General features: G+C 44.7%; 1 protein-coding gene across 1 annotated transcript in view; it reads right to left on the reverse strand.

Annotated features, from left to right (window-relative positions):
* Nucleotides 1-3,397: 3,397 nt before the first annotated feature.
* Nucleotides 3,398-10,374, reverse strand: part of LOC105992464 (dehydrogenase/reductase SDR family member 2, mitochondrial-like) — a 67,390-nt gene continuing 60,413 nt past the window's right edge. Inside the window, exons 4-10 of the mRNA XM_013025325.1 lie at nt 9,564-9,741; nt 8,713-8,814; nt 7,027-7,097; nt 4,973-5,024; nt 4,103-4,237; nt 3,731-3,852; nt 3,398-3,509 (exon numbers count right to left, since the gene is read on the reverse strand). Of these exons, the coding sequence (XP_012880779.1) occupies nt 3,398-3,509; nt 3,731-3,852; nt 4,103-4,237; nt 4,973-5,024; nt 7,027-7,097; nt 8,713-8,814; nt 9,564-9,741 (772 nt within the window). The remainder of the gene's footprint in view (nt 3,510-3,730; nt 3,853-4,102; nt 4,238-4,972; nt 5,025-7,026; nt 7,098-8,712; nt 8,815-9,563; nt 9,742-10,374) is intronic.

The following is a 10,374-nucleotide window of genomic DNA, read 5'->3' on the forward strand; positions in this document are numbered from 1 at the left end:
CAGGTTCTGTTTTTTCTTTTACGTTATTGTTTTTTATTTTCATGCTGGGGCACAAAGATTTTATTTGTTCATTTAGCAAAAATGTATTAAACAACACTCATGTAGCTAAAACCTCTGTTAACTTCTGAGGATTCAGAAATAAACACAACACAGCCCAAAATAATGTAACGCAAGGAAACATACACTTTTGTAAGTCTTTTCATTGTATTAGTTCAGTGTATTGTGTACAGTTTCTTAGCTCCAGCTAAACTAAAATGAGATTTGGGCATGTGGAATAAAATAGGTAATGGTCATGCTTTATTCAAAGTTCATGAACAGCTACAAACATGCCCAGCAGTATCAGGAGTGGCAGCATACATACTGCTGACAGGTTTACACTGTCCCCTAGCATGACACTATCCAACAATAGTGCCTCTTTATACCCCCATTAAACAAAACTAGCATCTGGTCAACTATGATTATATAAGGTCAAGTGTTCACACCTACTCTTAGGGTTACATGCCAGTTCCCTAAACTAGTACATGCATGCATGACTCGAGGTTACAGGCATATACTGAAGCAGTTGAACCACAGTCCTTAGCAAGTACAGGCCCAAAGCTCTCTGGAAGTTACAGTGGGAAAATCTGAGAAACTCCTTGTAGCTTTCAGCGACTCTATGTCTCTGACCTCTCAACCATCTTGGCTGGGAGCTAGTATCTCACACCTGCAATCCTAGCTACTCAGGAGGCTGAGATCTGAAGATCCCAGTTTGCAGCCAGCCTAGGCAGAGAAGTCCATAAGACTCTTATCTCCAACCAACAAACCAAAAACCAGAAATGGAGGTGTTTCAAGTGGTAGAGCACCAACTTTGTGTGGGATAAAATCAAAAGTATAAATCCCTGAGTTCAAGTCCCAGTGCTACACACACACAAAACACAAATACACACACACACACACACACACAAAGCTTGTGTACCATGGACACTGAATTATTTTCATTATTGACCTGTGACACAAATCAAAAACAGGATTCCTTTAGGGTTTCTGACAAATGGTCAACATATCTGTTGGCTTATCACCATACTATCACACCAGGAGCCTGCAGCCAGATATTATACCATGTGAGAACTGAACAAGAGGGTTATACATTTTGTCTCTCCCTTCTGAGACCAGCATTTCATCCTGTTTCCTTCCTTAAACTGTCCTTTCCGTCATTTAGTTCCTTCCTATTTCAAGTGCTGCCCTGTTTTCTGTTCAGTTCATTAATCTATGTTGTATATCAGTTTTCCTCATTATAATGTGACTTTTTCTCCCCAAAGTAAGAGGTTTGTTTCTATGGTGATACCAGTGAAAATCTATGCAGAGTTGTTGCAGCTGGATTCTTTGACTTACTTTGAAAGCTTGTTAAAGCTGGTTGAGATAAAGGGCCAGCAGAGATCTGAGATTGTCCAGCAGAGATCAAAACTTGAGTTTTGAGTCAATGGGAAAACCCAAAGAATTCCTTTCTGGTCATTGTAATTATCTGGCATAGTCTTGAAACTTTTCTCTTTTTTTTTTCTTTTTTAAGCATTTATTTTTAACCAAATATGTATAAAACTCTACACATATTCCCAGTAGGTGGTACACAAATGATTATTAGTATTAATATTGAACTTCATCAGCCGATCTGAAGACTTTTTCATGTAACCTCTGAAAGCCAGATTACTATTTGCAGAATAAAGATGTTTGAGAACTGACTCCAAGGACTCCTGATTCCATTTATCACTTCAAAAATAAAAAGGTTTTTATTAGGCACTGAAGGCTCACACCTGTAATCCTTGATATTTAGTAGGCCGAGATGTAAGGACTGCAGTTCAAAGTCAGCGCAAGCAGAAAAGTTCATGAGACTCTTATCTCCAATAAACCCCCCAAACCCCAGAAGTAGAGCTCTCGCTCAAATGGTAGAGCACTAGTCTTAAGTACAAAAGATTAGAGACAGTACAGGCTCTGAGTTCAAGTCTCAGGAATAGGGAGTGCATGCACATGCATGCATGCATGCATGCACGCACGCGCACACACACACATCTTTTTACAAAGAGAGAAAGAAGAAAGGAATAGAGAATGGAGCTAGTAGCATGCTCTATAACACACTTCATCTGCTAATGTCTCGCCTCTGGTTTGGTAAGGAAGCAGCCACAGGTTTAATTACAGTGCTTTGAAATTTATCCCTGTGGGTGAGAGATCAAAAGGTTTGGTGCTAACCTCACATCTGAGCAAGTTTTACTATAAGAATTACAAGGAAGTGTCTCGATTTTCCTGGACCCAAGAGTTTTCCAAAACAGGGATAAGTTTTTTTTAATCTTTCTAAACAGGAGCTTAGCAATTTCATTTGACTCATGAATTAATGAGGAAATAAGTAACCAGTTACAACTAATTCAAAGAGCACTCCAGAAGCTAGGTATTTATAGCAATTATTAACATAAAATTCTTATGTTAGACACAAAGTGGTTACTGTCCAATTAGAAAATAAACCATTAACCCTTAGGACCATCACCCTTTTTGACAGAAATTATTTGCATCTGGAATGAACAAAAACAGCACATTAACCTCTGCCCAGAGACAATAGAAATCTAAGCCCAACACTGCAGTGAATATGCTGTTATTTCTTCTGCCTAGCTCTGAATTTCAAATAATGTTTCTGACATAAAATAAAATTAGTTTTGCAAGGAAAAAAGGTATAGATAGCACTAAAAGTGAGACCAAAAGAAGAGATCATTTGAAGGCATCCTTCCTTCCTGCTCACTCAGGAAGGGGAATGACTCTGTTGAGAGGTTTCCAAGCTAGGAGTGGACGAGCACTTACAAAATTGCCCGATTAACTTCTATATTTGCCTATATCCCTAAAAGGAGCAGAAGAACATAGGCATGAAAAGGGAAAAGGTATCAGTGAACACCTTTGTTCTCCCATGGAGGGACAGCACCAGTAGCTCTCACCTGTAATCCTACCTACTCAAAAGGCTTGAGTTCTGAGGATCATAGTTCAAAGCCAGCCCAGGCAGGAAGGTTCATGAGACTCTCATCTCCAATTAAGAACCAAAAACCCAGAAGTAGAGTTTTGGCTTAAGTGGTAGAGTGCAAAAAACTAAGAGACATCACCCAGGCCCCACATTCAAGCCCCAGTCCACAGAGAGAGAGAGAGAGAGAGAGAGAGAGAGAGAGGAGGGTTCTAGATCAAGGGGATGCTCATTTCTCACTAGCCAAATAGGAGTGAGCCCAGAAGCCTCCAAATGTATTTATTTCTAAATGCAAAACTTTATTCACCTCCTTCTCATTTCCTCAGTAAGTTTTCCTTTATGACTGGAACTCTAAGGCTTCCCACCTCTACCCAACCCCCATTTTTCACTGAAGACCATGCCCACATTCTCTTAGCCACATGCTCTTCATAGTTTAGGAGAGAAGCCCGCCACTGCAATGTTCTCTCCAGTGATGAAGCTGGCATCTGAAGAGCACAGGAAGGACACGATCCCTGCACATTCTTCTGGCTCCCCAATCCTGGGAAAAGCAGAACAGAGGCCACAGCCTTGGCATTGTTGAACTCTGACCTCAGGTTCTGCCTGCTCAGAGAGAAGGCCTCACATTCACCCTGGCAGATCAATACCTCAGCACCCACCCTCCTAACCCCAGGCCTGGACCTGATGCTAATCAGACTCCAGAAAGTGGATTTCCCCCTTTAGTATACATGAACCATGAACACCCCCTCATTCCCCACCTACCGCAGCAATCCATAGATATCCTTTATGGCAGGTTGGATGTGGGTCAATGACTTCCGCTGAAAGATTTTAGTGTCAATGTTAGGTGGAGGATTGACCGATGTCTTTGCAGGAGGATGACCCCACTGGAAAAATGACAGTGCAGCAGAACTCTGGTCTTCTCCTCTCAGGGAATAGAGACTTCCCCCCCCCCAAACTTCTGCAGGGAAAGGGGAGGCTTTAGGCCCAAAGGCTGTAAGGCAGCCTGGATGATGGGCCTTGACTGGGGCTCCTGTCTGTGTGTCTCAGTTCAGGTTGGATGCTGGTCTGAGAAGGGAGCAGCAGGACAGAGATGGGGGTTGGAGAGCATGGGACCGGGAGCTGCTTTATGCTCACCACTTGGCTAAAGTCAGTATTGATGATTCCTGGCACTATACAGTTCACTCGGATGCCTTTCGGTGCCAGCTCCACAGCCAGTGACTTGCACAGACCTAACAGGGCAGTCTTGCTAGTGTTGTAGACTCCCAGTGCCTGAAAAGCAGAGGCAGGAGACAAAGTGGGTATGCATGGGAAGAAGAGGTCTTGTCCCAGTGAAATCTATGACTCTGAGTTCCAGACTCTAGGCCCAAACAAAACCTCTCCCTTTCTCCTCATTGCTCCACAATAATTTTCAAGCAGTGGCTGGGAAGGTGGCTCAGTGGTAGAGCACTTGCCTTGCATGCATGAGGCCCTGGGTTCGATTCCCCAGTACCACATAACAAAAAGAAAAAAAAAAGCCGGAAGTGGCGCTGTGGCTCAAGTGGTAGAGCGCTAGCCTTGAGCTGAAGAGCTGAGGGACAGCGCCCAGGCCCAGAGTTCAGGCCCCACAACCAGACCCCCCCCCAAAATAATTTTCAAGCAGTGAACTTCTCTGGACTTAAGGATATGTCAACAAGTCACTGTCATGTGTGTCCAAGCTTGACATAGAGAAAGCTGCACTATGCTTTCAAGTATTCAGTCCAGCAACTAGAATAAGAGACCTAGGGAGCTGTCCTTGCAGTAATGTGCAGTAACCATGCTAACCCCAGACCAGCAGCTTAATGTCCTTGGGCTTCAGAGATGTTATGGCAACGTGAGGTTGTAATACGTGGTCTGCAGTGTTCAGGGTATTTTGCTGGTAGTACACATCTTACTTCCATTTTATCTAAATCTGCAGCCAGTCCTACCCTCCCCATCACTGTTTCAGGGTATCACACCCCAAGCCCTACCAGAGGGCCTCATACTCACTGGTATAGGCAAATAAGCCACCATAGATGAGACCAGAACCACGGAGCTCCCCCTGGGAGGAAGATGGGATGAGACAAGAGATGAGTTCAACTAAAAGACCAGATAATGTGCTCATAACTGGACTTATGGAATTGTAATCCATTTCCACAACTACTGAATAATCATAGTTTCAGATAAACCAGGAAATCATGTGTGTGTGTGTGTGTGTGTGTGTGTGTGTGTGTGTGTGTGTGTGGATAGGTACCAGCACACGCACCAGCACTGGGGTTTGAAATCAGGGCCTCACATTCTTGCTTAGCTTTTTCACTCAAGGCTAGTAGTCTATCACTGGAGCCACACCTCTACCTCCAGCTTTTTTCTACTTAATTGGAGACAAGAATCTCTTGGATAAGTCTACCCAAGCTGGCTTCAAACTGTAATTCCTCAGATCGCAGCCTTTTGAGTAGTTAAAATTACAGGTATAACTCACTGGCACCTGGCTTCAGAAACTGCTTTTATGTGAAGAGCAAACTAGCTCAAAGTTAATGATGACTTTATTTCTTTTCTTTCCTTTTTTGGTCCAAGCCTGGGACTTTAACTTGGTACCTGACACTTTTGTTCATTGGCTAGCTACTCTATCAACTAAGCCACACCTCCAACCACAGACTTTATAAAAGTAACAGGAACTTAAACCATTTTGGCTAAAAACCACTGGCTACTTACTTGAACCTACAAATTAACTATTTTTAATCTTTTAAAACTAAAGAGAAAGAAAGAAAGGAAGGAATGAAGGAAGGGAGAAAGAGAGAGAGAAAGAAAGAAAGAGAAGTCATTACTGCCAGACAGTAATGACTTGCTCATCCTGACCAGACTGCTTCTCTGGAGTGATGACAACAATGTGACTTCTCCAGAATCCCTCCCAAAGCCAGGAATCAAATGATGAGCAAGCATTAAGTATTATGATCATACCTATAACTGGGACTGTTAAACCATGTATAGTGACTTCCCAGACTCTTAATGCTTTTTCTATTTAAACCAAAAGCTGACATCTGTACCGCAGAAGATGGTTTGAAGTGTTTTCTTCTTTCTGTGTGCCCATAACTAGTAATAAATCTCCCTTCCCTTTATTTGGCATATTTGGGCAAATGACCAGGTCTGACCAGCCCTTTAAGTTTGGGCTCTGGTTTCAAAAGCAGACAAGTTTGGAGAACTATTCAGAACTTTCTGGAAAGTACATGGCTCTAAATTAATGGGCACTAAGATCACTACAACCCAATAAACATGGTCAGAGTAGTATCACTTGGACAACACCCCAAAGTTGAGACACAGAAGGGCCCACATAACATTGTTGTGTTATAAAGTCCCCTGTCAGATCCAGCTTCACTAAGCAGTCCCAGTCTCACCTGCCACCAGATGGCCACAAGATACAGAAGAGTCAGGCTCCCAGAGCACAGGGAAGGGCCCACAGTGCCTCTGTCCAGAAGGAGGACAGGTAAAGTGGCCCACAGAGGATGGCAAGAGTGAGGGAATCAGCTGGACACTGGTGGCTCATGCCTATAATGCTACCTACTCAAGAGGCTGAGATCTGAGAATCAAGGATCAATGCCAGCCCAGACAGGAAAGTCTTATCTCTAATTAACTTCCAAAAAGCCAGAAGTGGAGCCATGGCTCAAGTGGTGGAATACCAGCCTGGAGTAAAAAAGCTCAGGGACAGTCAGTCTAGGCCTTGAGTTCAAGCCTCAGGAAAGGTACAAAAAAAAAGTGAGTCAAGCTGGGGACCTCAGGCTTCATTCAGACCTTCATTCCTGAAGCTGTCACTTAAAGGAGAAAAGTCCCTTCCATTCCCTGAGACAAGGGGAATGAGGGTCAGTGAAGACAAGCTATTCTCCCTCCTCATCACAACTGCCACAGACTGGGGGGAGGAAGGTAGGGCTGAAAATGGAAAATGCTTCCCAAAGGTCGCTCCTGCTATCTCTCCCACAATCTCCCATTTTCTGGGCTCCAGCCCCAAGTGCCTCCTAGGGTTAGAAAAGACCAGTGTTCAAAGACACCAGTAGGTCCCCGCAGGCATGTACCTCCTGTTCTCCATGTGAGGCAGCAGCTGGCTCAGCAGCATGGCTGGAGCCTTCACATTCACATCCAGGATCTGAAATCAGAAAGGATAAAGAGGCAGAGATGTGGCATTGGCACAGTCACTTGGAGATTAGTAATCAGAGCAGGCACAAAGTTCTACAACTGTGGTGAATGGCCAGGACCCTGTGTTCCTTTACTAAATGTAAGGGTCAGAGTGTGCTGAGGAGGGAATCTGAGGGACCACATAGGCCTGCCCAGGTCACGGGGCACCAGTACTCTGTGGTTTGGGGGACCTTCTCACTGTCAAACCCCACATGACCTCTCCCTGATCATATTGCTTCCAGAAAGGAGAGAAGAAAATTGGGATAAGTGGCTTATTAGTGAACTGCCTTAAGGGAAAGGAATGGTAAGAGAAATGAAATCCACACCCAAGGCCTCATCTATGTCAGGAAATGTTAAGAACCAAGGCATTTGTTTGCTTGTACTGTATGTTGTAGTTTGGAGTTATTTTGTTTTATTGTTAGTGCTGAGGCTAGAAGCTAGGCCCCTTCCTCTTGTTCCTCTTCCTTATCCTCCTCCTTTTGTTCTAGTACAGGGGCTTGGGCCTAATCCTCATCTGATTGCTTGTGCGTGGCTGGTGCTCTTGAGGCAGGCCATCAGCCTGGATTTTCACTGGCTAATTGGAGAAAGAATCTCTAAGACTTTTCTGCCTAAGCTGGCTTGGAACTATACACCTCCAGATGTCAGTCACCTGAGTAGCTAGGATGACAGGTGTGAACCACTATCATTTTTTTTTAACTGAAAAAGCCTGAGTGTTCCTGACAGTCATGAGGGGGAATTAGTTGGAAGGTGGGTCAAGATGGCCATGAAATTGAGAACCCTTTAGGGAAAGTGGGCCAAGTGTATCAGAAAAAAAGGGGATGTGAGCAGGAAGAACCCCTGAGATGAGAATGACTCCCACCTGTCATGGATACATTCTCTGTTCCTAGTGGTCAGAAGGTGGTCCAGGACTGAGCTGTGTTGGGTGGATAACACAGGATAGAAGAAACAGGAGTCTACTGAGGCAGTAGGACCCCTGGACTGCACATGGTTTCCAACGGGATTGTCAGGCCTGGAAGAAGGCTTCTGTCACCCATGACAGTTCAGAGGGACTGTTTGTGACAGCCAGTTTGAATGATCCGTGGGGTGTTTCAGTGGGTCCAGATTGGGGCAGCCTCAGAAACCTGGGCTGGAGAGGATCTCTACAATGGACAGACCCAGAAATATCTTCTAGCATCTTCACACTTTGTAGCAAACTAGAGTAGGGAGACTGAATACAAATCAGGCTGTTGGAGTCTAGTGGTCTGGGCATGGTCAATGCCTGTTGAACTTAACTAACGGGAAGTCTGACTTAAGTGAGCCACAACCCCACCCATCAGAGCCGGTGTGTATGTGCATAGGGAAGTCTAGATACTGTGTGTGCACATGCACACAAACACTATAGATGGAGTGCTATGTGAGATATATTAGATCCAATCCTCAAAAGTGACAGAAGGATAGTAGGGGAGGGATGGGAGAGAATATTGAAAGGGGTGATTGGTCAAGACGCATTGTATTCATACACTTTTTGTTGAATTACAACTGCCTTGTACAACTACATAAAGATAATAATAATAATAGTAATAATAATAATAATACTCAATCCTCACCTTGTCCCAAATCTGCTCACTAGATCCCAGAGTGCTCCCCACCAAGGGGTTAACCCCTGCAACACACACCAGGAAGTCAACACCCCCAGAATGCTCCAGTGCCTGTAGAGGAAATTGACAGAGGATCTGGTTGAAGGAATGCAGTAAAGAGCTGATGGCCTGGAGGAAATAAATAACTTCTTAGGGCTCCACCAGAAAGAACTGGATCCTTCTGGTAGTCAATGAGTAAAACATTGTGTCTTACCTCCTTGGAATCCTCAAGTTTTAATCTCTGTGACATGCCAGCTTGGCCTCTAATCCTCACTCATCCAGAACTTCATTCATTCACTAGGTAACCTGCTTTCACTTTTCCTATTTCTAATCAATTCCTTGTCTGCTTTCCCTTGGCTCTGGAAGGATCCTCTTTTGGTCTGTCAGAGCAAGAACCTATTCTCTACCACAGCATCGGCCTATTTCACGCATCCTCCAATTCTGCTTCACACTCACCTCTTTCAGGGTTGGCATCCAGGAAAGTTCTACCTCAGAGGCTCCCATCCCAACACCTGTGGGCACCAGAGCTATGCTGCTGACTTTACCATAGACTGATCTTAGAGAAATGCAGCCTTCAGGTCAGTTGTCCTGGAGACATGCAAGGTTCTGGATCTCCAGCAAGCTTCCAAGTCATGCCCAGTGGCTTCTCAGCAGACCACTGTTTGATCTGCCCACTTGAGTTCTCCACCAGGAAATCTGTTGGACACATCTGTGTTCTGGGCTGGTAGGACGGGCCTAGATTTCAGTGCTGGAGATCCCACCTCCCTCCTGTCAGGGCTGGCTCAACAGATCCCCATATGTCCCACCCTCTGACCACTCACCGTGGCCACCAGATGTTCTCGATCCTTAGCCTTCCCCACATGGCACACGGTGCCCGTCACACTCAGCCCCTCCTCCTTCAGCATGGCCACAGCTTGGTCCACGTTCTGCTGCTTCCGGCTGCTGATGACTACGTGGGCCCCTTCCTGGGCCAGACGGCGGGCGATGGCAAAGCCGATCCTGTGGACAGAAGTTGTGACAATTTCAGCCCTCTCCATCCTCCTCCCAGCAGAGCGTGACCAGGACACACATTGAGTTCCTGGATACTTGTTGCCAAAGAGCTGCCCTTAAACCCTTCCTAGAAGACAAAAGGAATTTCCCTATCAACCTTTCAAAGGCTACCTCACTCAACTCTCATAACTGTATGCATGCCATTTTATTTATTTGTTTGTTTGTTTGTTTGTTTGTTTAATGTGCCTATACTGGAGCTTAAACTGAGGGTCTGACTTTTTCACCCAAGAAACCAAGGACAATACCATTTTTTTTACTTTTTTTTATTGTAAAAATACAGAGGGGTTACAATTACATGGGCAAGATAATGAGTACATTTCTTATCAAGCATTGTAGCCTCCTCCTTTGTTTCCCCTTCCCATCCCATCTTCCTCCCCATCCCCCCCACCAAACCCTCCCCCCCACCAAAGTTGTAAAGTTTGTTTTTGACATAACAACTTGTACATCTCATTGTTGCAATGGGTCCAACTGTATCCCTATTTAATTTGTTTTTCCCCTTCCCCTCCACAAATTATACCGACATCAAATACAGTGAAAGCAGGGGTTATACCGTGGGGGAGGGACATACAAAGCAACAAAGAA

Source organism: Dipodomys ordii, unplaced genomic scaffold, assembly GCF_000151885.1.
Source record: "Dipodomys ordii isolate 6190 unplaced genomic scaffold, Dord_2.0 Scaffold84, whole genome shotgun sequence".
NCBI lineage: Eukaryota > Metazoa > Chordata > Mammalia > Rodentia > Heteromyidae > Dipodomys > Dipodomys ordii.